The sequence below is a fragment of the Populus nigra genome, chromosome 19 (assembly GCF_951802175.1).
Source record: "Populus nigra chromosome 19, ddPopNigr1.1, whole genome shotgun sequence".
NCBI lineage: Eukaryota > Viridiplantae > Streptophyta > Magnoliopsida > Malpighiales > Salicaceae > Populus > Populus nigra.
The window spans coordinates 6,317,677-6,344,648 of record NC_084870.1 but is presented as its reverse complement, the minus strand read 5'-3'; the positions used below and the strand labels follow the sequence as shown (position 1 = coordinate 6,344,648).

The window sequence follows — 26,972 nt, the reverse complement described above, 5'->3', positions numbered from 1 at the left end:
CCTCTAGAATGAGAGACATAGAAACAACTGGACTAGAAATGACAAAATAAATACTAGTAAATTTTGTAAACACAAAAAAATACTATAACTTTCGATATTTTTTTAGTGTAAAATTGCATGGTATATATAGGTTAATTGCTAGCATGTAACAACCATGTAGAAAATAAATTAGAGAATTAAAGAGTTGTTGAAATTAACAGTTCAAAAAATAAAAAAAACTATTAAAGAATTAAAGAGTTATGACTTTTAAATAAATTTTAAAATAAAAAAACTGTTAGGATTTTATAATTATTAGAAAATTAATTCCAAGTATTTAAAAAATATAATTTCTGTTTAAGGGTCAAAAATAAATTATTACCAAAGACAAATGGTTTATAAAGTACAAGCATTGTCTCGTGCAAAGGGAGACAATCAAAGGTTTTTCTTTTACTTGGCTTAACTTTATACATGCGAGTACACTATGTGTTTTTATTTGTTATTATCTCATATCAAAGTTCATTATATAAATATTAGATAAAAATTTTATTTTTTTAATGTGAGATAAAAATTTAATTATATATTTTATGTTCACAAAAATAGTTGTGTTTTTTCAATATAAAATATAAATATTTTGAAATATTCTTTATTATTTCCAACAAAATAATGGCAGAAAAACCTGAGATCCGACCATCTAGAGAAACCATGATGATGATGCTGCGCTGCCTTGCTTTACCCAGATTACCTGGGGAACATTAAGCTTCCAAAAACCTGGCGGAGGAGGGTCTCGAGAAACTAATCTTGGACTATAAGAACAAGGGCTCGCTCATAAGCTCGGAGCTAAAAGCAAGCTTACAATCTAGAAACATGGGCTCAATAGAATGGAGCTTTTTTTGAAATTGTGCCGCCGCCGCCGCCGCCGCCACCATCAAACAAATCCCATTTCTTTTAAGCCAGATAAACCGTCAAAACAAATAATTTCTTTTAATACTTTATCTACGAGTTAATAATTTATTGTTATCTTTCTATGCTTTTATTCTAATTTATAATGGTTTAACCTGTTAAATATCATACATAATAAATATTTAATTTGAGAAGAGCTTTATCTAGGATTTTATAAAATTAATATTTGTATTATTCCACGTGTAAAGAAATAAATAATAAACTCAGTATTAACCATTATCGTAGTAGAAAATAAATCATTATATCCCACAAAGCTAATATTAACCTCCCATTTGATGAAGGGAGGCTGCGGCCCAGGCCCACGTTTATTGCACTGGTATATTGCTGCAGCAGCTTGGAAGAAAAAAAATTTGGGAAGTAAAAAAATAATATTTAGGTTGTTATAAATTTTTTAATATTATTATTAAATTTAATATAATAATTTAAATTTAAAAAACTCATGACAGACTATTTATTTAACTTCAGTTAAATTATATTATAGATGTTTATTTTATCTCATGATCAATCTCCATTAAGTATATAGTATACAGGATATAAAAAATACAATATCTTATATTAATCAAATAAATTTAATCGAAGTAATCTTGAAGAGAAAAAAGTCAAAAACTATACAGATTGTTGTAGATGTGTGCTGAAAGAAATTGTAAATATAGCACGTTATTTTTATATATATAAACCCGGGTACGGAGATCCATGGGGTCAAAGGAGGCTCTACCTGCCTTTATGTTTTTATATATAAACCCAGGTGCGCAGATTCATGGGGCCAAAGAATGCCCTACCTACCTCCATTTCCAAGTAAAGTCAAATATTTTGTATTAGTTTCTGCCTCCACCTTCGTAATCGTCCTCATTCACATAAATTCAACACGAGGGAGAGGGAAAATAATCATTCGAACACTCCATGAAAACTCAAGATCTTGTTCTTTCTTTCTCTCAAGATTAAACATAAAAGTAAATTATTATGGTTTTAATGTGTCGGATCACATTAGTTTATTTTTTATTTTCTCATTTTTCCACCAAATATTAGCAATGTTCTTGCACGCAAGTCTCTTCTAATGTTCTTGCACGAAACTCGATTAAAATATTGGTTATAGATTGGGGACTAAACTTAAGATTTTCCCTTTTAAAAAAAATTACGTAAAACGGTAAAAAAATGACTTCTTTACAAGTTTTAAATTCCAAGACGACGACGTATCGATCACACATGCTATCCAAAAACACCTCAGGAATTCAGCCCCCGGCTCCACGGCAATTCAGCCATAAAGCCTACTCCGATAGTTATAGTGGGTGTAAAATAGGAAGCCCTGTCAGCCTTCCACCACCACTTGGAAAAAGTTAATTACTATTTTACCAGTGAATTAATGAGCGATACTGTAGAAAACCCACCATGCAGATTTTAAGTTTGTTTTTTTTTTTTTTTTTAATATGAACACGTTAGAATAATTATTATCGAAAGCGCAAGCCTCCTGTCCTTGCAGATTCTTAGACGTGGCCGACACGGAGATTCCAATTATCAGTAGAACCACACGTGTTTTACTCCATCCCGAAGACCTCACAAATCACAGTCTTCTGCGGGCCCCAGGAAGGCCCTTCAATCATACAACAAAAATTGATTGTTTTTTCTTTTTATTTTCTCATTAATACTCATTAAGAATAGAACATTTATTTCTTGTTTTTTATTTTTTTTCATATAATTTTTTAGATTTATTATTCTTATATTTATTCATCCAGGTGCTTAAAAATCACTGACTCATAGTTTTATTTTATTTTTTTATTGAAATTTGAATTCACAGTCATAATAACTTTTATTTAAAAAATAATGCTTCTAATAAAAAAACATTTCATCAAAATAAAAAAAATGCATGAATAAGGAAAATGAGTTTTTTTTTGAAAAAAACGCATTTTTTCATTTATATTCAAGTCATTAGAATTTTTATGCATATTTTTTAGTCACCGTTAGTTTTTTATTTAATTAAATATATTATTAATAATAAAAAAGACTTGATATTGTCAAAATAAAAACAAAATCACATGAACGAGAAAAGACAGTTTTGACTAAAAAAATAAAATTGTAAAAAAGAGAGTTATAAATTCCACAGCTTGCCACTACGGTGGGGGTGTCTCTTTCAAAGCCATAATGACTCCCAGGAAAAAATCGATGGCATCTTCTTACCTCATCTCTTTAGAATTTAGCTTCAATCAGTGTTGAAAAAGGGGGAGAGGGTTTGCCTGGAAAAAACATGTTCACAAGTCTACTCAAAGAAATCGAGTGACCCATGAAATTACATCTGGTATGCCAACCACCACCACCACCACCACCACCAACTGGATGGCCATAATCATCCTTCCATTTTATCAAGCTTTTGGCATATGCAACATGTAATGCAGTGCGAGTAGTGCAGCTACTTTGATATAAAGGAGTAACTTTAGAAAAGCAGAAAGAATTCTCCACAAAAACATTTTATTTCTTTTTACCGTTTGCAGAGCATCGTATAATTAAATAGAAACTTGGCCCAGAGTCACAAAGTCATGAATTGGGTGAGAAGATCATTACTAGCTGCTAAGAAATGTGAAGCACGGTCACAGCTTTACAAAGTAAGCAAGCTCAGCAACCCCACCAAAAGACATAATCACCGCCTTAATTATTCTAACCACAGAGAGATGATAAATGAAGAGTTTGTTAAAACCTAAGAAAAACTACGCTGTCAATGTTAACTAACCTCTCTCCCATGTATGGACACCCACAACCTTCCCTCTGGATTTACCATAGTCCTGCTGAGAAGGCCATGAAAAGAGCTCCTAGTTTTTTCCAAAAATGATGGTCAAGTCCTTCTAGTAGTTTCCTGTGGCCTTTCTCTTGTTATGACACTATATGGGGCACCACAAGGGGTATAAAAAACCAAACTAAGTTGTACTTGACACCCCCTGCAGGTCTTAGTTTCCAAGTCTTTCTGTGTGTATGCATCTGGATTCTGGCCTTATTATCACCAGATTCTCCCATGCCACTATGCCTTTGTTTCATTTAATATTTCTCATCTTGGTCCTCTTGACATCGAGCTTTGGCTCTTATTCTTGGTGCCCACATAACTATGCTCCACAAAATAATAGAAAATTTGAGCAGAAAACTGATCGTTTCTGGGAGTTCCAAGGGCAATCGAAAACATGGGTTGAAGTGGAACTGCCATATGACCTTGTCTCTTGTGTTAATGACAACTGCACTAACGTTGGTTCAATTCATCCGGTTACAAGAGATGCAGAAGAGCAGTTAGAAAGACAAAATGACGTTACCAAGAAAACTGGGAGTCTGAAAAGGAAGGATGGGGATGGAGGAAAAGAACAGAATTCTGAGATTGTTCTGCCATTGAGGAAGAGGATTTCTTTGACCAAAATGTCTGAGTCATCCATTTGGGTAACTGGTGAAAGTGGGTCTATCTATGAGAGGTTCTGGAATGGAGTCCAGTGGGTGATAGCACCCCATGATCTACCAGTATTGGTTGGTCATGCAATCTGTATCTTTATTGTCAATCAAAGTATTCTTGCTCTATCAGAATCAGGAATCCTATTTCAGGTACTAGTCTTTTTTTCAGCTCATAAAAGTTGCTGTCTTGTCTATATGATCATGGAAGAAACCATATATAATATGAGGCATCTTTGCAGTTATCTATCTTAATTCAAAAAAAGCTCGTGGTTTCAATTACTTCTAAGATCATCTATATTTTGCTCCTTTATTTTATATCTACCTATCCTGTTTCTACAAGTTTTAGTTTGGCGAGGCAGAAATGTTTGCTAATTACTACTATCAGACCTGCAAACCTTGATTGCATAGTAGTTGCAAGAGCCTTTTGTCTTCCAGTAGTACTGGATTCAATCAGGAAAGTTATACATACTTTTTTTCTAGCTACCATCAAATCTGCAATCTGTGTTATACAAGCACTTGTAATCAGTTTAAGTGTGTAACCATGTCACAACTCAAGTCAAGCATTCAGGCATGGCACTTTTGCATAAACTGGGCTGGCTCTATGTTAATTAGCTCTAACACATGTTTTGTCTTTGAAGTTGCTTGTGCAATGGTCCCATGATTTTCTTCATGCATGAGCAATTTTCTCGTATTAGTTAATACTGTTCAATCGAAACCAAAACTAGTTCTTCCACTTCAGGACATATGTGCTAACAATCAGGGAGTGCTCTGAATTTGATGGTCAAGCGTGCTTTGACTTTGATGCCTGCTTGATAAAAATGGATTTGCTGATCACTATAACTGTCAAATGCACTACTGTTTCATGTGTTGGATCATTTTTTCTCCTTTCCAGATGAGACTCAGTGAGCGCTCACAGCCAATTTGGACAGAGTTCACACCTACTCTCGATGAAAGCACAAATAAAGAAGCAGGACAAAGTTCATCGATCCCAATAAAGTCAGGCGTCATTTCACATGATGGGTTGTGAGTGCATCACTTCAGTTTCAAGACCTTCTATTCAGTGAATTATACATACCAAGAGTCTGAAACAGCGTAATCACGTTCCTTTACTGCAGCAAATGTAGTAATTAACTCCTTGCTTTCACTGCATTATTTGCCAGGACAATTTATTTCTGCTCAAAGAATGGCTCGTTATTAGAACTTAGTGAGGCAGAACCTCCAAGGTAAAACTAGAATTTCTAAAACTAAAAGCTGTCTTAACTACAACTAGTTTTATTGTTTTTGAATTTTAATCTCTGCTTACAGAGTAGATTCTGATGGGGAGACTCTAATATTAACGAAGTTTATGCTGTAAACATAGAACAGATGGGAAAATCACGGGCGACCACCTGGTGCAGATGTTGCAGCAATTGCTGCTGTTGCTACTATTAGACCAGAAGTAGTATATACCGTAAGGTTAGATCTATCTCAAATCAACAACTCAAATTAAAAGAAATCAGTAATAACCTTTTTGGAAGGGCTACCACAAAGTATATCTAATTGAGAAGTGTACCGGCAAACATCAAATTAAATGTGAAGTTGCCAGTAGTTATAATCAGATATTCTGTGTAGGACAATGTCCCAACCAAGCCATGCTTTGTGGCTAAGCTGTCTCATTGGTTCTAGGCTATTATCTTCTTTGCCATTTGAAAAAGAAAAAAATGTGTGCTGCAAAGCAGTTCTACAGGTGATCTCTACGAATACGATAGGAGGTCAAAACCATCATGGAAGAAGCATATATGGACAGAAGGGAAAGTAGAAGATGCTTCTCTGATGCCATCGATGGGATGCACGCTACATGGCTTGAGTGGAGACTACTCCATCTCTATTTTTCTTTTAACTAAGGTACCATATTTGTAAATATAATGCGCACAAACACACAGACAACAGAAAGTGATAAAAAAAAAAAAGGTAAACCAAATAGGGGGAACAATGTGCACAGCAGAAGTATTATGAATATCTTCTTGTTTCCAAGGAAGCTAAACGATTGCCTGGCCTCTACTCACAATGTATTCTGTATTTCCAGGGTGGTAAATTGGTAGAGAGACGATTGAACCAAAGGAAGTGGAAATGGATAGTCCATGGAAGTCCCAAAGATCATCAGTTGACATCTATCACACCAGGTCTACAAGATGAGACGAATGAAAACTTCTTCTCATTATTTTTCACCACATCCTCTGGATCGGTTTTTGAGTATCGAATATCAAAACAGTCAGGTGAGTGAAGCAGTTACTATAAACTGTTTTCAATCTCAAAATGGTGAGGCTTTTCGCTATTCTTCTTCTTCTTCTTATGCTTTCTAATGAGATTCCTTTATAGACTCAATGAAGGACAGTCACATAACAAAGACAACCAAGTATGGTTTTTCTGGTTTTCACTCGTATATATCCAATTCACTACTCTGAGACTCGCATATGGAAAACCAAGGAAAATGCATCCTCTGGGAAGCCATCAGAGAATGCTGTTCCATTGAGTTGAAATCAAGTAACCAGTTTATATATTTTAAATCCCTAATCCTAATTCTGGAAGTAGGCTTTGTCTCCCCCTTAGAACAGTTAAGGCGGTTCATCAAAGGACTGGACAAATAACCTTTTCAGGGAAGGGAAAGGGCAACTTTTGAAACTCCTAGGGAATTCCATGTGTCATGACTGGCTGGTGAAAAACAGGAATAACATATAATTCCTCTGGTTGCCCATTAAGATTCTCATGGAATTGAAATTCATTCTTCGTTCAAAGCTCTTGGTATATTTGAAAAGTTGGCACAATAGAGAAATGCATCTAGCTAGTAATAAAACCAATAGAAGTAGCATTGAAAATAGGTTGTTCTTCTGCACTGCTTCTTCAATGAGATTAATAGCTTTCACAATGCCTAGTAAAGAAATTTTGGAAGAACAAAAATCACAGATGTTTTGTTTTTGGAACCATTTCTTAAAGAAATTATGGTAGATTGTGGATTTTTAAATAATTCAATAAGATGAAAGCCATGGTTTTTGACTGATTTGCACCTTTGTGTGCCATTGAACATGTTTGCTGTTTGTAGCTAAATCATTGTTAAGTCAGACCTAACCTTTTCTCTTGAAGCCAGGCACTGATCAGGGAAACCAAATTCCTGAAGCATGGTCGAGTCATACGCATCCCCCGCATGCAAAAGTTGCGAGTGGAATTTCTGGGTTACAAGTCCAAGTTGGCAGAATAGTTTTCGCACTGCATGATGGTAGACTTGCAGAATTGCATCTACCTGGACTAGGTGGAGAAAACACAGGGCCGAACCATCAAGTCAATCTCCAAAAAAAGATATCAATTAAATATGTATGGTCAATATTAGATGCCCCAGAGACTGAAGGGTGGAATGCTGAGTATTGCAGAGAAGAACGTGGACCGATGAACTGTCTTGAAGGCATTAAAGATGAGTCAAATGATCAAGGAATTACAAGATCAATGGCAAGAAGGCGAAAGGGAAGCCAAGCACAACAAGATTACCTATTTGCAGGTGCTAATGGACCAAAGAAAGTTTCGAAAGAATATAGATTCCCAGATAATTGGATCAACACTAACTTTCGTCTGCGAATGATGCATGGAGGCAAATCATTTTTCCTTATTACTGATGGTGGTTTGACTTTTGAATATATTTATGCTGAAAATTTATGGCTTTGGCTAAGGCATGACCACCCAACACCAATGAAAGGTGCCCTTGGAAACTACAATGGAAGTCTGTTTTTGGTAGACATTTATGGGAGTCTACTTATAAGAGAAAGAAGCGGTGAGGGGCTAGCATGGGTGAATTGCACTGCCATGAGGAATCTCGGACATGTTATCGGAGGCCCTCCATGGGATGGGATTCCAGGTAAAGCTCTGAAAGTTACAGAAGAAGATGCAATCTTCTTAGTGAGCAAAAATGGAAGACTACTGCAGTTCACAGTAAGTAGCAGGAATCAAATAAACCAGATTATTTCTATTGGTATACAACTCCAATGTGTACAAAAGATTAAAAGCATCAGAGAATTTCTTTTCCTACTTCTGATTCACTTAATTTTTCATTATGTCATTGCATCATCACCATCCATACAAGTATTTCATGTGATCTGGCAACCAAGAAACATTACTGATTGATAGAAACAAATATTCTGAAATGTTACTTTAAACTCCTACTGAAGGCTAGAAAGCCACAGCAGAAAAGGTACTTCTGTGATTTTCCCAGACTTGTAAAGCAGCTCATTGCTGATCATTTAATCAAGTTTCTGTGCAGGTTGCCCTGAGGAAATTCAAATGGAAAGATTGTCAAAACCCTCCAAATACCAAAGTTGCAAGTATTGTTGATCAGGAGCTGTTCCGGGACAACATAGTGTTTGTCATCGGAAGGAATGGAAAGCTATACCAGTATAACAAAGTGACTGAATTGTGGCATATGCATTATCAGTCGCAACATTTGATTTTATCAAGATTGCCTGGAACTGCTATGAGGGCATCATCACAATCACTTACAGGCTCACTATTTATGCTTTCAGAAGATGGTGGACTGGTTGAATATCATTGGAATACCGGTGTTGGATGGAATTGGATTGAACATGGAACACCTAATAAAGGTGTAACCCTGATCACTTCCCCTAGCCCATGCTTTGAAGGTAATCAACTTTTTCTTATTGGTTCAGATGGAAAAGTGTACGTTAGGTATATGGACAAAATGACATGGAGATGGAAAAACTGTGGCTTCCCATATGTGGGAAAATTAATGAACGAAGATCAAACACAAGAGGGTGGAAATGATGATAATGAAGAAGTTTGCATGGATAAAGATTTTGCAGCTAGCTTGGAGAATGTTGCAGATAAGTATAGTGATTATAATAGAAACTGTGACCCAAAGGTTGGTATAAGAATCTTTCCCCCCTTTTTTTTTAAAAAATTCATATACCAACTGGATGCTGGACAGCATTAGAAATCAATGATGAGTGTTTTGAACATTCACAGGTGGCACCAACAAGGCCAATCCCATTTTCTGATGATTCAATTATCTTCGAGCTCAAGGATAGAAGAGTAAGGAACACTTGTTCATTTACAGTCTCTGATTTCTAATAATGAACATAAGTAAACTTGAGATGTAGGGTTTATCCTAATTCACAAAGAAAGAGCTGCAAGTTTCACATAAACAGACCAAGAAAATGGAGTTGGACTAAAACTTGAAAACTACATGAACATTTTCATAGAAGCTAAACACATTATACATGTCAGCAAATGTTTTCTAGGAAACAGTCTAACACTCTTGACAACAAACTTATTAGAAATTTTATTCAGGAAGTTAAAAGTTGAGCTATTGATTACTTTCTATGTGCAATTTATGCATTAAGAACCGAATCGGTCTTTAACTATAATCTAAAAAAGGACAGGATTGTTCTTTCATTCCTTTTCTAAAATTCTAGTGGCTGCAAGCTTCTAATCTGAAACATTTTTCCAAGCTAACATAAACTTAAAAGGGATATAAAAATGAGAATGGTGCTCACGTTAATACTTGTGGCAGTTGGCAGAGATGCGAAGAGTGGAGGGCACACAGTGGGTATGGTCACGCACTATTGGCACTCCAACATCCTTGTGCATGGCCAATTATTGGACGGCTGTGGCTTCTTGAGGAAAACATACAACATACAGAAGAACATGTCAGAAACATACATGTATAGATCAGCTACTACAAGTACACGAATTTTGTACATTTAACAAAGAAGAGAAAGTAAGAAATATCGGACCTTCTTTTCGCTTGCTGTGGGAGAGCAGGAACTGGAATTAGAGTAGAGAATCATCAGGAGCAGAATTTCTAATATGACTGTTTGTACAGTGGAGGAATTCAGAGGAAAGCTGAGAACATGCTCATCAACCCCTCATTATAATATCATTGAAATGACATGGTATCCTATAGATGTGGTAATTTGCTGATAATTTTATTCTTGACTGACAGGCAAACAAGCAAGCAAGGTACGTTGGGGGCTTTCTTCCTCTTGGTACACGTACCTCCACTAAAATTCATCATAAAGTGGAGATTAATAATGATATCACAACGACGAAGTAGTTCATCTCTGCTCGGGGAAATATTTGTTTGGTTGAGCTTATGATGACACCATCGTCAATACCTTCATAGAAGCTCCAGTCCATTCGTTGCGTGAACAAGGGGGATTTATCAAAGCATACACGAGCGTGTTGTAAATCTCATCTTACTAAAAACTAAAAATATATTTTATTTTTTTGCTTTTTTTTATAGATCCCATACAAAAATACACAACCACACCACACCGTAATCCCAAACAAATCATAGCAATACAGCTGTTAAACATAATTTTGTTGGAGAATAACAGCAGGGATGGCTTCCGAGTATCACTGTGTACAGAATTGCTGAATGCTAATGTTTGAGCATACAAGAATATTGGAATTCCTTGCCAGGTAAACACCACTTGCTCTGGAACCCAAATCAGTAACCAAATTCGGCCATGTAGCACTGGAAAAATCTTTGGACTCCAAAGCCAAATAAACTAACTGAAGCCTCGCTTGAGCAACGTTCTTAATGGAACTTAAAAGCCTCGCAAAAATCTCAGAACTGAATATATCTTAAGCACCCAAATAAACCAGATTACTAAACTTAAAGATTAGTACAAAATCAGAGTCAAATACACAGTGATTACTAAACTTAGAAATTAGTGTAAATCCATTCAACAAAAGGGGAGAAACTGGAGGGATTCCCAACAAACAGATGATCAATTCATAAACCCAATGAAGACAAGAATCAACCACGATCTTCCATGATAACTAAGTAGAAAATGCCTCAAAGCAAAATCATACACCTTCATGACAGAAATCTCAACCCATTAGTATCTCCTCCTAGGACTCCTTGAGCGATGTGTTCGTCCAGGTCTGCAAAAATTTGAAAGATAACAAGTTATATTCCCAGCTAACACAACTAAAGAAAGATCTAACTCAGATTTGAAGCAACTCATATATAGTCAAAGAGGACAGCGTCATGCATCAAGAAGATACTATCACTTATCTAGAATTTGATGGGAAGTCATATAATAGTAATGGACAGCACATCCCCAAGGAGATGAAACAACATCGCACACAGGCATGTACTATCTCAATTAAACTGTTCAAAAAGTCAAACAAGTAAAGAGCATGAAGAAGCAAGGTGAAGCTTATAAGCCCCTTAAAAACACCTGGACTATTTTATAAGAAAATCCACGTCAAAACCACCACTTCCCTTTTCAATTCACCCAAGTCTGAGCTTAATGCCATGTAGTTAGAAGCAGTGTGAATTTCACTGTATTATCTAAAACCACTCTATAAAAGTTTTATCCAGCTGAAGAGCACTACATGTTCTTTCACCAAATATAAACAGCACCTTGAATTTGACTAGGATTGAGGGTAGTCTGGTCATACAACAATTCCTAGAAATCTGTCATTAATAGCCAGAGTTTTTCCTTGACAGACGACAGGCAGGTTGAGACAATTTAAAACTCCCACTGAAGAAATTTACAGAGTTAGAAGACCCGAGTTATTAAAATGTTTTTCAAACTTCTAGAGTAACTTTGATCATTTCGGAGGAGACTTCTATGTAATAACACTGACATCCTCTCTATGTAATAATATATGACATCAAATAATTTTTCACTTTATGAAAGTAATGCATAGAGACAAACCTCATATTCTTTCTCTTTAAGGCCCAATTGCTGGGACCATTGCTGAAGGCCCAATCAACATTGATAACCTGTTCAAGCAATGTTCCCCCGTTCATTGAAGCTATTGCATTCTCTGCTTGCTCAAAATTCTCATATTCTATCAGCGCATAGCCCTTGCAAAACAAAAGGTATTATGCATTAACTTAATGAAAGAATACTTGCTTCTTAATTTTCAACAAAAACAACAGGCCAATGTTATTGTTAATTGTCATGACCACAATAAAAGGCATGAAATCACATTCATGATCAAGAAATAAAGCTTTGTGAGGGCCAAGGACTGCAAAATGATATAGTACATTAGTGCTGAATTTGGCCACCTCAAAACCCAATTGAATCAATACCATGCTATACAATTATCAGAATTACATGTGGCTCCATACATGTCAAATGTTATGATTTTTTGTTTTGTGTGGAATGAGTAAATAAACATTAGCTGCTTTCAAAATTTTGGAACTGAAAAGTTGCCAAATTTCCTTCACGTCAAAGATTATGCAATCATGCTTTGTGTACATATGCATAACCACCAGAGCAACCAGTACCAAAAAAAATCCTATATATCAATACTCTCTCTCCTGGGTGAGCACATATACGTAATACTATCCACACACATGAGTTAACATGAATGAAAGCAGTTAAAGACAGTCAAGCATTATCAAAACCACTACAGTTTCAGTTCCTCACAAAAAAAAAAAAAAAGCCCAGCATTATACACAACCTTTCGAGCAAGTTGCAAATAAAGCAGGTGGAAATATAAAAATAGTACACAATTTAAGTGGAGTCAAGGGTAGATCATTTTCGACAATCAAGGATCAATGATACAGTCATGCAGCATGTAACACCATTTCAGAATGAAAACTAAAAAAATCTGAGCTGCCACAGCTAGTATCTCAGCATCCATTAACTTGCAAATTGAATAGAGATGATTTTTTTTTAGAAGATGCCTATAATCATAACAATTAAAGATTCAATCCACAGTTTATACTTTAAGAAAAGTGAGATTGCTGTGTGCTATTTTGAATCACTAGATTTGAGTTCCAATTGAAATGTGAAAATTTTTGGAACAAATGATCCAAACCAAAAATCAGTGAAGCACAGGGACTTGTAATAAGATTGATCTCTGTGTTTTGAATTCCAATCTAACAATGGTTTTCACTGATATGGCCTCCCAACTTAACAAAAGAACCAACCAACTACAAAAAAGATTTAAAAAAAGGAAAGGTTTTGCTTACCTTAACAAAACCGGTGCGGCGATCAAGATTCAAATGCAAATTCTTTATTTCTCCAAACTCACCAAAAGCTTCTTGCAAATGATCATCTTGTGCTTCCTCGTGAACTCCACTCACCAAAATTATCCATCCTTCAACAGCTGCAAATAGATGGAACAATTAACATCCACCACAAGTTTCGGAACAAAAAGAAACTGCTTTTTAAACAAATGATAACAGAGATCAGCTAGCAAGAACAAAACATTATTTGTTCAAGCTATAAGAACCTTCAAAGCACCAGGATCATTCACAAATGGCTTCATGAAATGACTAAGAATAACGGGGTACTGTTTTTTAAATAACAATGGCAACTGATCCAATAGATTTGTACTCTAACCAATAAAATTATTCCAAAACAAACCAACAAGATAGTTTAGTTTTGGAGGATCCCCACGCAAGTAAACCATTCTAGCACAATGTGGGATTTTTTCCACCCAATGTAGAGCTAGTTTACATGAGCAGTCTCTAGTATTATTTAAGACTCGATGCCATATTCCCCTAATTTCAAACAAAAGTTTCACTATTTTATTTTATTTGTTTAATTGCATCACATATACAGAAAAAAAACAGCACATTCCATCTTAAATTTTCAATAATAAGAGTGAAAAGAAAGTAATTAACCACATCAATTCACAGTTAAGCACCTCATAAATCACAAAACCAATCAAAACCCTAATATTGTTTTTTTTTTTACTTTCAATTAACTCTAATCCCCTAGAATTCAAACAAGCTAAAAGTATCTAGGGTTTAAGTTTCACTCACATCGCTGGGGGCCAGGCCCACCATCAGAACCGAGGGAATCAAATCCACGACCGGAGAATCGGCTCTGTCTCTCAGTATCAACCTCTTCTCTAAATCCACGGCCTTTAGTCTTTTTAGGAGCGGAGAGTGAAGGAGACGCGCTGCCTCCGGTAATAGCCGACTTTAACTTCGGAAGTGGAGCTCGCGGCGAGGAGGAGGCGTCAACGTCGACGGCACCGTCTTCGTCCATCAAATCATCGTCCTCTGGCTCAAAATCCACCGCTTCTGCCTCCGTATTTGCCATTATTATTGATTGGTTTATCGCTCTAGAAATTGTGGGTGCTTTGTTCTGTTTCCCTCTCTGGAATTTTGGGAATTTTTCAGTGTTAGTTATTTATGGCTGAGTGTTACTTTCTTAAACGGGCTTTGGGTTTGGGCCTTACATGCCGTTTGTTAACGTGTTTAAAACGGTATTTTTCATTAAAAAACAATGAATATTTTTGTGTTTTTTTCAGAAAATTCATTAAATTATATTAAACTAGAGACACTACGGTATTAATTAAACACATTTGCTAAATCACGGGTTCCGATTTGTTTTCCTACATACCCGACCCGAAGATAAATTTTACATTTTTATTTTCCGGAATTGTCCCTCTCCCCGACCGTCTCCTTAGCGCCTCCACAACTGGTTCCAAAGAGAGAAATGGTTTTTTCTCGAATGAGATTAAGCGAAACGGCAACGTTTAGAGGATGGCTGTTTATCTTGATGGGTTCCGTTTCCTTTGTGGGATTTCTATTCGCGGCAGTGATATCGAAGCTTCTTCCATTATCAGACAATCCTATCATCTCTGCCATTCAAAACGACAGGTGAGTTTTACTTAGCTGCTGCGTTTGGCTTTTTTTCGTTTTCTTTTTCTTAAATCTAAACTGGTCTTAATTTGTTTAATAACAACAGGTATTACTGCTTCTTGGTGCCCTTGACACTTCCTATCCTGGTCAGTGCTGTGTATTTTCATTGGCTTAGCATGAAGATGTTCAAACATGCGTAAGACTCCCATCAAGCAATGAAAGCTTGTCTGAATAGGTATCGCGTGACATTATTTTAACTTTTCAGCCCTTGTTTTTATTTAGCAGTGGGCAATGAGCTTGCCCTTTGTAATTTCTTGATGTCTTCTCAAACCCTTGTGATGTTTGGTTGGATATTTCTCGTAGAAACCTCTGCGGTGGAGCTTATTGATTTCATAATTACTACTATAATTTAGAGTGCTCTAAATTAAATTTTCTTATAAGTGAGTTTTGATTGTAAACTGGATGAGTTTCGGCGCAAAGTCTTGTGTTTTGAGAGAGTAAAGTTAGTTTTTCTGGATAAATGCTGAATCTTCTTCACCTCTGTTTGGGAGTGCTGTCAAAATGGAGAATTACTGAATTGTTTTTTTTTTTTAATTTTTAGATTGTTTTGATATTAAAAATAAATAAATAAATATTATTCTAATATATTTTTTAACCAAAAAAATATTTAAAAAACAACGACACCATGAACACCCCACTTCAGTACAAACCTCAAAGTAATACAACTGACGAGAAGGTGGGACTGGTACATAAATAATGTATTCCTTATATTTTTAGTTAAGAATGATGAAGCATCGCATTCTCTTGAAATCTCCTCATGTTTTTTCATAATTTGTGATGTTTGAAGTTACAGGTAACATTGTATTAAGTTTGTGAATTATAAGAATCTGCCACCACTTCTGGTTTCCGGTTGATCACGGCTTTCTTCTGAAACCCTAGAAAACAAAGCTAGAAAAAAGGATGTCCCATTAAGAAGAGAATGTGATGAAATCCAGAATAAGTGGTAAGTTCTCATCCACCTGCAGCAGGGATACCATACAAGTAATTTACCCTGTGACTAGGAGATCAAGGTTTGCCTGGATGATAAAACAGGAAAATGGTTATGCCAGAATTTGGTGAAGTCAAAACACTAGAAACTTGAGCCATTGTTTGACAACTCTTCACTTCTAGGTTGCACAGAGTTTCATGTATAGTCAAGGAGTCAAGACTTGGAAGCCATTTTCACTAGATACATTTGAAAATAGAGACAAGATATCGAGAGAAGAAGCACAGAGAGAGAGAGAGAGAGTCTCGAAGAGAGCTCTTTGGAGGCAACAAAATAGAACATTTAATTTTATAGCAGCATGGACTGATCGATTTCCTATAAACAAAAAAGAATTTCGTTTTTTAATTCCCTTAGGGGTGGGGATGTGAGTGTTTGAGCTCTTCCAGATCAGCTCGGTTATTAGTAGATATATTTTTAATATCAGAGCAACATCAAAATAATTTAAAAATATTTAAAAAAAAAAAAAAAGAGTCTTCTACGCTGATAATTTGACAGCTCACACACAGGCGAGGTTGATTCAAGTCCTCCGAATTGCTAATCACGTTTGTAAAGCAGGGAAAGGAGGACAAGAATTCATGAAGGGCATCATGCTAAAGGGAGAAAAATTATGTCTATCGAGGTTGGATTTGCGTCGGCCACAAGTGTCTTCTTCGAATTTTATCGCTTCCGAGCAAGAAGACAGATTCCTTCATGTCTAACAGAAAAACGTTGCATCCTTCTGAAAAACACTCTGGAAGCTATCTGGCCTAGGTAGTCTCTCTTCCTTGGAAAAGATTTCTCAAGCTAGAGTCCCTGTTGATACTCGGGTCTCGACCTAGATAGTCAGTCTTTTATTCCATGAAAAAAAAATTCAATAAACCAATTTTAGATCTGTGCCCATTTTAGATTGTTTTCTAGGGTAATGGTGTGGGGAAAGGAAAACAAGTGTTCTTTCTAAAGGGAAGTGATCCACTTGAATAAATAGCCCATTTCTTCCTCCGTGCACCCAACTTTCAAAATTTGGATTGAGATCCACTCATTCTCTAGGTCGGGCTGGTTTCAAATTATATTTTTTAAAATTATATTAAAATATTTTTTTATTTTTAATATTAATACATTAAAATTTAAAAAAATAACAATTTAATATATTTTAAATGAATCTCAATTTTAAAATGCATTTAAAAGCCACAGCTACCAAGCTACCAAATACTCACAGTACAAAATAAAAGAAATGGACCCACTTAATAAAGACAACCCAGATTGAATTATTTTATGGGTATCGCCAATTTCTTCCAGATACAGCAAGTTGGCCAGTGGCCATGATGCTGCCAAGGACAAAGAAAAAGAACCCGTAGCCACAGGCTAGAGAGAGGTATCGATATGAAATTTAATAATTGTTGTTTTTTTGTAATGTTTTTTATTACAATATATATAAAAATAATATTTTTTTAATTTTAAAAATTATTTTTAATACAAATATCAGAACAATGTAAAAATATCAAATAAAAATTAATTTTAATAAAAAAAATTCAAAAATTAAGAAAACAACGTAAAAAACAAATAAGTCTTAAGAATTATTGTAGGGAAAATGTTTGTCGAGTCCTTATGCATTTAATGTGTTTAATGACTATTTGAAATTGTGGTAGAAGTTATTTTTGAAAATAATTTTTATTTATAAAAAAATTAAAATAATATTTTTGATATTTTTAAATTTTATTTTTAATATTAGAACATCAAAACTATTTAAAAACATTAATTTAAAATTAAAAAAAAACCAAAACTTTTACAAAACATGATTATACTGTGCTCTCAAGAACCTCTTAAAGAAGGTTTATTACGATAGCTTTTGTTTATTCCTCATTCATTAAAAAAAACTATTTAATTAGTTAAATAGCTTATGTTTTCATTATTTTATATATAATTTTAAAAATCTAGTTATGTAAAAATTAAAATAATATATTTTTTATTCATGAAGACTTATTTTTAAAATATTCACTTCACAACAGTTTTAATCAAGTATGTATTTTATAAAAACTATAATTAAAAATATTTTTTCAAAATATAACAATAAAAACTACTAAAATACCAAATACACTACTAAAAAAGTCCCTCTGTTGTTATTTCATAATATCAATCCATGAACAATATCTTTTATATTCAACTTGAATACTAATGTGATTTTGACATTATTCTATCAGTTTTTTTTCTTTAAATTGGTGTATCTCGGAATTTACATACTAGTTTTTTAAGATGTCATTTCTTTATTTCTTTTTTTTATATTAAATCTCATTATTCTTCTTGATTTTATTTCCATCTTCTAATTATAACACTTGAAACTAACAAAAAAGTGTGTTTTTTAAAATTTCTTTATTTCTTGATATTAGTATATTATAATTATAGAAAAATACTAAAATAATATTAATTTAATAATTTTTAAAGTGAGATGGATTTTTAAAAGGCAATTAAAGGAACCTCTCAATCATTGACCCCTTGACTGGAGGGGAGGGGCCGTGGGAAAGCCTTCTTTATACTGTACTCCGTATGGATACAGCACAGTACCCTGACTCCTGAGTATGTACACCAAAGGCATGTGAACTGTACGACGGAGATGCAGAGAAGTAATTCCAAGAGTGCCGAGAGGAGAGGAGAAGATGGCGAATCTAGTTTTAAGTCCTGCATGGCACCGTACGGGAGATTGTGTCAGAACGAAAGCAGGTGAGCGTGCAGTCTCAAGGAACATCAAGGGACGGGTGCTCACATGCGCTGTTTCAGGCGCGTGTCTTTCACCGACAGAGACACAGGACCAGTGTGGTTCCTGTACTTTGGTCTCTTTGTAAGAACATCAAACATGAATCTATTGTTTATTCATGTGATTATGACCATGGATTTTTCTTCCTCCTTCTTTGACTTGGATCAAGTCTTTCACGTGTACCGGTGGAATTCAAATGCTATCATTTTTATAATTTTATTTAAAAATAATGATTATAGCTGTTTTTTATTTTAAAATATATTAAAATAATATATTTATTTTTAAAAATTATTTTTAATATTAGTAAATTAAAAAATTATTGAAGCAAAAAAAAATTAAAAAATTATTAATTTAAAGTAAAAAAAAAATTTAAAATAATTTTTTAAAAAAAACGCTGTTAAAATACAAAAACAAACAAGAATGCACATTCAATAAATACTTAAATTAATATATTTTTTTTATAATTCTAATATGTTAATGATTTTTCAATGTTTATTTTTTATAATTCTGATTTCGGTATAATCTAATTCAATAATATATTTCAGATATTCTTCAAAGAAAACCCTTTTTTTCATAATGCTTTAAAGAAAAGAGAATCCTTATTAATGTTGTATATTTATATTAATGTACTTATGTCATATAAGTGATTTTCTATGATATTGATTCTCTTGAATTAAATTTGATGCATTAAAATTATGTCATGTATTTAATGCATTTAAGAAAACTCTTTCTTTATACCTTTTTTTTTTTCAAATTTAAATTTGAAATGTAAGAGGAGAGAGCTCATTCAACAACTAACCAAAAGCACGTAAAAAGCCATTAAATAAAGAAAAAAAAAACATCTTAACAATAATTAGCATATGATAGATTATTTTGATCATATATACTTGTTAGGGTTTGCTAAGAAAACATGGTGCCTGGAACCTGATTCGTGACGGGTTGACTCTGAAAACCTGTTACTTGGAGTCTAATATGATCGAGGAAGGTTTATAATTGAATATCAATCCAGCTAATCTGGCCTGGTTTAAGACCCTTTTTAATTGAAAATCTAAATCCTAATTGCTCTTCTCTCTCTGAGCTAGACATTACGCTTCCCTTTCAAGTTGTTGCAAAAAAAGTTCTTGGACATTTCTTGGAGGAACTACAACCTTCGACGTCCAGGTTAGTGCATTGGAAAGTGCCATTGACCAAAACAGATTAATGCTTGGATTTAAATGTAAGTCTGGAATAGTAATGGCCAAAATCATTCGGGTATTTTGCATGATCGATCGAGTTCAAGTCCTTTATGGTTTAGGTTTATACGGCATCTGCTGAAACGGATGGTGAATGCATACCGAACTCTTGTTTTTCATGGACTTTCTTTATCACATATTGTCTAGTTGAACGAGACTTCAACCATACAAAGGCTGCCTTTCGTGTCGATAGAATTTGTTTTGAGGACCCCCAAGATAGAAGAACAACCTAAACAATCGATGTCAGACCCTGTCATCACTTGCTACTAACTGTTCAGTAGCGCATCGATCTGGATGATCCAATTTGCAGTCTCTGCTGTTGAAAGCTGTAAAAATAAAGATTCTTCCAGCTTTCGCATAGATTTGCTGAGAAGCAGTTGCGGGCGGCAAGGGACGTTGAGATACATTTCTTGACTACAGCTAAATCTTAGAAATAATTGAATCGCTGTTGGCAAACTTCAGCTAAGAGTGCTAGACATTGCAGCATGCTATTCATCAAGTCATTGCTTCACCTCAACAAATAGCCATCCATAGCTCAAAAAAGTTTGCAGTGTATAGACTAGACTTCTTCCAGAGTTGATTTTTTCAATCCCCAATCAAATTAATCTTGGACATGGCAAGGGTCATCTGTTTATTTTATTCTCTTGTCGATAATGTTTTGGTTTCTAGGCAGCAGTACCTGGCATTCTTGAGATAACTGACGAGCTCTTCTTCAAGAGAACTACCAATTTACTAGCTTGCATTATTGTGAAGCTAGAAATCGATTAGCTACGAATTCTGTCTCACCAGAATCAAAACTGCATTCATGTAGTTTCTATTTTCTGATTAACAAAAGGCCATAATCAGCTGTACGTTGTTTTTCATCTGCTGTAAGTGTAGCAGCCGTTTTTCTTTCATTTTCCTTCAATGGAAAATGTTTGGGATCCGTAGGCAGGCGGTAACCATTGCTGCTACTGCTAGAGCACCTCGTCCAGGGATGTCTGCTCGGTAAGGATGTTGTTTTTGCTATTTTTGGAAGAAAAAAAATTCATTAGCTTATCTTATATTTTACATCGCACAATCGTACTTTATTAAAATGATTGCAACTGCTGAATTTTATTTAACTTGCATTTGTAGTATTTGCTGGAGATAAGTTTTGTTGATACGTTGGACTGCAGCTAGCAAGCTGCTGGACAAGGCTTTTAAAGTTGGCTGGGTGGAGGATTTTACGGAGAGAGTGCCTGGTATTAAGAAAACACCATTTCTCATGTAACTCTTTGTTTTTGTGTTTTTTTTTGTATTTTTAGATAATTTTAAAAATAAAAAAAATATTATTTTAATATATTTTTAAATAAAAAATAATTTCAAAAATAATCGTTACTTATAAACACTTTATCATGAGCCGTAGTTTTTCCCCTTTTATCATATTATGAATTGGGCTTCAACAGACATGGAACTATAGTTTCTACTTTCGTTTTCTTTGCTATAATCAAGTCATTTTCATATTTGTTGCAGTGTAGGCTTGGACCCAGTGGAATCCTCAGCAGCTAAGTTGTTAGCGAAGAATGCGGTTTTAGTTGATATTTAAAGTGTTTTTTATTTAAAAATATATTAAATTAATATTTTTTATTTTTTAAAAATTATTTTTGATATAGTATATCAAAATAATTTAAAAATAAAAAAATTTAAATTTTTAAAATACACCAATTCTTCTTCACCCGCTCAAAAGGGCTGCATTCCATAGTTTGTTGTTAACTCAGAGCCAGGTTGACCCGATGATTTATTTATAAACGAATCAATGAGTTGATAATTTACAAGTTGATCTCACATGACTCAGTGATCCCAATCTTTTTTAAATTACTCTGCGAATCAAATTCAAAAGTGACAGCTATATTTTTTATTGCTCTTTCTCCAAGGAGTCCATTAAAATTCTCCGATACGCATCCCTCTCCCCTCGTTGAGTAGATTTTCAAATTCAAATCACTGTAGAACGTGCAGGATTTATAGGCGTATTGTTTTTGGAAACAATTCGATAAGATTAATTTCATTTTGGGAAATGCTTAAGCGTGCGCGAGTGGTGTTAGCTCTTTCTTTTCTTGGTTTTGAGGCTGATATCTGAATCTCCCCTCCCACTTTAGCCTTGTTTTGTCCAAATCTGTAAAAGACAAGCCCTAAAAAGATTAAAGAGAAAGAAAGTGAGGGAGAGAAACCCAAAAACCAACACCAATCAAACAAGAGAGAGGAAAGTGAATGTGAGTGAGTTCACTCTCCAAAGGCTGTTGCATGTTTGCACTGCCAACAAAAGTTGTGGCTCTCAGTTTATGAGAGAGAGAGAGAGAGAGAGAGAGCAGTACAGCACCACAGCCAAACTTCCCTTTGATTGATACTCTCTCTCATCTTTTTTCCATGCCCAAGCATTTTGAAAACCTCGCTCCTCATGATATGAGGAAAAAGGTCCCCCCACCTCTTATAATAACAGTATCTCATCCTTTTTACAGCTTCAAGATCATTACTTTAAAATAACAAATCCCAGTCCCATTATTATTTGCTTTTTCAACGAAGTCCACATTTCCCCTCCATACCTCCTCCCCGTCTATCTACTTTCTTGCTCTGGAAAGGTGAAGTTTTTGTGGTATGTTTTTGTCCTGGGTTTTCTAACACCATGGATTCGTATGAAGCTACTAATATGGTGTTTTCAAGGATCCAAAGTCTGGAACCTGAAAATGCCTCAAAAATCATGGGCTACCTTCTCTTACAAGATTATGGGGAGAAAGAGATGATACGTTTAGCCTTTGGACCAGAGACCCTTCTGCAAAATCTCATTCTCCAAACCAAAACCCAATTGGGGTTTCCCTCAAATACACCATCCACACCCTCTCCAGCCTTTATTCCTTCCTCTAGACCCAGTCCTTTGTACATTTCATCTTCAAGAATACCAAACAATAATGGCTTTGACACCACAAACTCCTCGTCTCCCTCTACAAATTCCTGGCCTTTATTGAGTCCTAACTCTACTACTTCACTCTCTTATGCCAGTGTTGTTAATGGAGCCAGTAATATCAATGCTGGTTCAACACCTTTTCAACCCACTGTCTCATTATCTAAGGCATTTTCTTACAGCAATAACAATGACAATGCTAATGATCTTGTTGACGAGTATGAACTCCAGGAACGCTTTTCCTTTCTCAATGATTCAAAGACAGATGATTTATTTGATCCAAGGGGAGAGTTAGCCATGAGTCCACCTGCATTCGGTGATAACAGCTTGCACAAGCGAAGTTTTTCAGTACCAGGCATGTGTTTTGGATCTGAAGATTCAAATTCCGGGTTTGGTTGGAAGCCTTGCTTATATTTTTCAAGAGGGTTTTGCAAAAATGGCACAGGTTGCAGGTTTGTTCATGGAGATTCGGCTGATAGTGCTGCCATTGTTGGTTCACCGAGTGAACTTAATGAGTTTGAACAGTGCCAAGAAATACTTAGGTCAAAGGCTGCTGCCCAGCAAAGGAAGCTAGCCGCAGCCTCACAGTTTATGGCTGGAGCTACTTTTTTACCCCAGAATAAATGCATGAACTTCCTTCATCAGCAACAAAATGAAAGCCAAAGGTATATGCGTTACACATGGAGTTGAGACCTGAAAACCTTTTTTATTTGTACTTGCTGTGCTCCAATATTCTCCAAATTACATTTTTTTTTAAAAAAAAAGGGGTTTCGTTAGTTGGTTTTTTAACTGTGGTAGCTCCAATATGCTGTTTTAGATCAGCTGCAGCAGCTGCATTGATGATGGGGGATGAGATTCACAAGTTTGGAAGAATCCGGCCTGAAAGGAGTGATTTTTCGCAAATGGGATTGGGAGGTGCAATGAGCCCAAGCGCAAGACAGATCTATTTGACATTTCCTGCTGACAGTACATTTAGAGAAGAAGATGTTTCGAGTTATTTTAGGTAAGTTTTTTTTTCTGTTTTTCCATAAAAAGAATTTGAATTTAGGACGATTTGTTGAGAACGGGTTACTTGCTTGTGTGGTTTTGAAGCTTTTATGGGCCAGTGCAAGATGTGAGAATTCCATACCAGCAGAAGAGGATGTTTGGATTTGTTACATTTGTGTTTGCTGAGACAGTGAAGCTTATATTGGCTAAAGGGAACCCGCATTTTGTTTGTGATTCTCGTGTGCTTGTTAAGCCTTACAAGGAGAAGGGAAAAGTCCCGGACAAGTATAGGCCTATAACCTTTTCATCTTGAGAATTTTTCTGTTTAGTTTCTGTGCGTTGCTCATTGATGGTTATGTTCTTAATTTAACGATTTCAGGAAGCATCAGCAGCAGCAACAGATTGAGAGGGAAGAGTATTCAGCTTGTTCAAGCCCATCTAGGATCAATTGTAGAGAGCCATTTGATCTCCATCTTGGTAAGAAGACGAGCAAAAGTGTGAATATCTAATAAAAATTGCATTCCTTTTTAGTGAGGTAGAGTTTTGGTTTTAATGTCTGCAGGAGGTAGAATGTTTTACAATACTCAAGAAATGCTGAGAAGGAAATTAGAGGAAGAGGCTGATTTACAGCAAGCTATTGAACTCCAAGAGAGAAGGCTATTGAATCTGCAACTTCTCGACTTAAAGAATCATCGCCAACATCGATACTTCCACGGTTTGTCAACTGGGTCCCCCCTTCCTTCACCAACTATCTTGCATAGTCCCAACAATCAAACCCTCTTTTTTCCGATCGATGGCATTGACAAAGAAGTTCAGCATGGTTAGTTCATCAGTTAATCAATCCTTAATTGTTATTAACTTATTAATTTAGGTTCATAATTTTTTAAGAAAATGAAGGTAACATCTACTGTGTTGCTGCAGAAAATGGTAGCAACCCTGATGCTGCAGCTGCGCAAAATGCGGTCGCAGATGCTGATCAGGAAGTGAGTCCAGCTTGCAATCACAACGATGGCAATTGTAATAATAGAGATAAGGAGGAGAAGTCCAACAGTGATGAAAGTGATCTTCCTGAAAAGTAAGAACGCACATTTTATACTCAGATCCTGTTTAATTTCTGCTATATTCTACTTTATGTTTCTACTTTACATTTTTTAGTACCTCTTTTATATTCTGTTCACTGTTGCTTTACCTGCTCCTAAATCCCCTTAACTTTATGCTGTGTCATTTGAGCAGTTTGGAGCATATTCTCCCGGACAATCTCTTTGGTTCTCCTAAGAAATCAGCTGGTGACAACGTCACTGTCTTCTCCACGGCTTCTGTGGAGCTTGATGACAGTACCACAAGCCTTACTACATCTTCTCCTAACAGTAACCCCTTAGTGCCCACCACCTCTCTCAACATGACCTCTCTTAAATCATGTTTTCTCCAAATGCCCAGGTAACATAGCAAGAAATCACTTTAATGATCCCTATTGAAGGAAGTGAGCTTCATTATCTGTTTTTTCAGGTTGTCTTCTGGGCATGGAACCGTTGGCATATAGATGGCAAAAGTGATGCCAGCAATGGGGAGATTGACTTTTTTTAGGGTGAGAGATCAGCAAAATTTGTGTAATTGGATACGATAGGCGCATTCAATCCAATTAAAGTTTTCAACTTGTCAAATTGGATTCGTTTTTAATGTTGGACTTTCGTATCTTTTGCAGATAAATTGGAAGCATATACAGAAGTTAAAAACGAAATCCTCTAGTTGCATAGCCAAAAAACTATACCCCTCAACAAAGAAAAAGATCTGTAGACAAGATCTCAGCAAGATCACCATTATCATCAATGCATACTACTTACAATGAATACATAAAAGCATACATAAAAGGACAGATGAACTATAAGGGAGTGGGGTCTCTCTCGTTTCCTCACTGTTATGTACCCTCTCTGCGGGTATGTATGTGGGCATGCAGTGTGCTGGACCACACAGCAATTGCATTGCAGAACACAATCATCTGTAATTCTAGTCCTTATCTTTATTTTGTTTTACCTTCCTTTTACGAGTTGGGAAAAAAATAGAAATGAAGTCTATATGGAAGAAAAATACTACGACCTATGTCGCTATGTGTACAGAAATAGTCCAGAAGAGGTTAAAAAGAACTGTAGCAGAAGTTTTAACTACTTTACTCCATCGCCAGACCTTGAAAGGTTAAAGAAACGCAGACTCTAAGTGGTGGGCAAAAGCTGTGCTCTGGCGCTCTTCAGCTTTTCTTGTCATTGTATCTGTCATCCATTGGAATAGGGAACAGGTAGAACAGTAAAGTTTTATTTTTCAGGGAAGAAAAAGATAGTGAAGGGTAAATAAAAGATTGTTCTTTCATGTGAATAAAGTCTACTTTAGGGGACTCTTTTGTCTCATTAATGGTCTTTTTTAGGTGGGCATGAATGGGTTAGGGCCACACCCTCACATGGTGGTGGCCATTCACTTCTTTCCCTTTCAATCCGCACAGGTTTTAAATTATTTTCCTTTTTTGTTTTATAGGCGTGTCTTTTTCTTTGCTGTTCTTTTTGCTACCTTGCTGTCTTGTAGGTGTTGATGCCCTCGTATATTTTTATTTTTTTTTATTTTTGCCTCTGTTGGTGGTTGTGATGATAAACTAGAGGGTTTAGCATCGCTTGGATCTATTTAGTGCACAAATTTTCCATAGCAGTGTGCTTGCCCACCATGTGAGGTTATTGTCCTATTTCGAGCATCTTGTTTTTGCCGGACCAAGGAGGGCCACCGCGGGGAATTTTGGTGGTGGATAACTAAAATGTTGGTAGATTTTCTGATATTGCTCTGCTTCGCACTACCCACTCTTGGGGAGTTAGGATGTCAATTCCATGCACCCCTTTAGCTAGCTGCCTCGGAAGCAATTTGCAGGCTTAGCTGTCCCCGATTTTGTCGATAAATAGCCTAAAATATTACTCAAGTGATGTCCAAATCACACCATTTTCCTTTTGCGTGGAGAGATTAGAGGCCTCAAATTGATGAAGAGGAAATGTTAATTACACCACTGCTTTGTTTCTAATTATGGGCAGGCTTATTGCTGTCTTATCCATGGAGTTATTAACGGGTGG

The 26,972-nt window shown here is 35.5% G+C and overlaps 3 protein-coding genes and 1 long non-coding RNA gene across 4 annotated transcripts; 3 read left to right on the top strand and 1 right to left on the bottom strand.

Annotated features, from left to right (window-relative positions):
* Positions 1–3,126: 3,126 nt before the first annotated feature.
* LOC133679993 (uncharacterized) lies at positions 3,127–10,320 on the top strand. Its single transcript, XM_062102764.1, has 10 exons — positions 3,127–4,506; positions 5,249–5,379; positions 5,517–5,579; positions 5,722–5,811; positions 6,075–6,240; positions 6,422–6,611; positions 7,481–8,313; positions 8,642–9,256; positions 9,361–9,426; positions 9,908–10,320. The coding sequence occupies exons 1-10, from the start codon at positions 3,898–3,900 to the stop codon at positions 10,013–10,015; spliced, it is 2,871 nt and encodes a 956-aa protein (XP_061958748.1). The 5' UTR covers positions 3,127–3,897; the 3' UTR covers positions 10,016–10,320.
* Positions 10,321–10,979: 659 nt separating this feature from the next.
* Positions 10,980–14,506, bottom strand: LOC133679995 (RNA-binding protein Y14-like). Its single transcript, XM_062102765.1, has 4 exons — positions 14,135–14,506; positions 13,337–13,473; positions 12,069–12,220; positions 10,980–11,286 (listed from the first exon to the last, which is right to left on the bottom strand). The coding sequence occupies exons 1-4, from the start codon at positions 14,415–14,417 to the stop codon at positions 11,241–11,243; spliced, it is 618 nt and encodes a 205-aa protein (XP_061958749.1). The 5' UTR covers positions 14,418–14,506; the 3' UTR covers positions 10,980–11,240.
* A 49-nt stretch (positions 14,507–14,555) lies between these two features.
* On the top strand, positions 14,556–15,370 carry LOC133679996 (uncharacterized). Its single transcript, XR_009836256.1, has 2 exons — positions 14,556–14,980; positions 15,069–15,370. It is a non-coding gene; the product is annotated as an uncharacterized LOC133679996 (long non-coding RNA).
* Positions 15,371–22,156: 6,786 nt separating this feature from the next.
* LOC133680428 (zinc finger CCCH domain-containing protein 53-like) lies at positions 22,157–26,274 on the top strand. Its single transcript, XM_062103382.1, has 9 exons — positions 22,157–23,549; positions 23,702–23,887; positions 23,977–24,156; positions 24,251–24,348; positions 24,434–24,691; positions 24,793–24,946; positions 25,105–25,308; positions 25,378–25,456; positions 25,574–26,274. The coding sequence occupies exons 1-8, from the start codon at positions 22,609–22,611 to the stop codon at positions 25,409–25,411; spliced, it is 2,055 nt and encodes a 684-aa protein (XP_061959366.1). The 5' UTR covers positions 22,157–22,608; the 3' UTR covers positions 25,412–25,456; positions 25,574–26,274.
* The last annotated feature ends 698 nt before the right edge of the window (positions 26,275–26,972 follow it).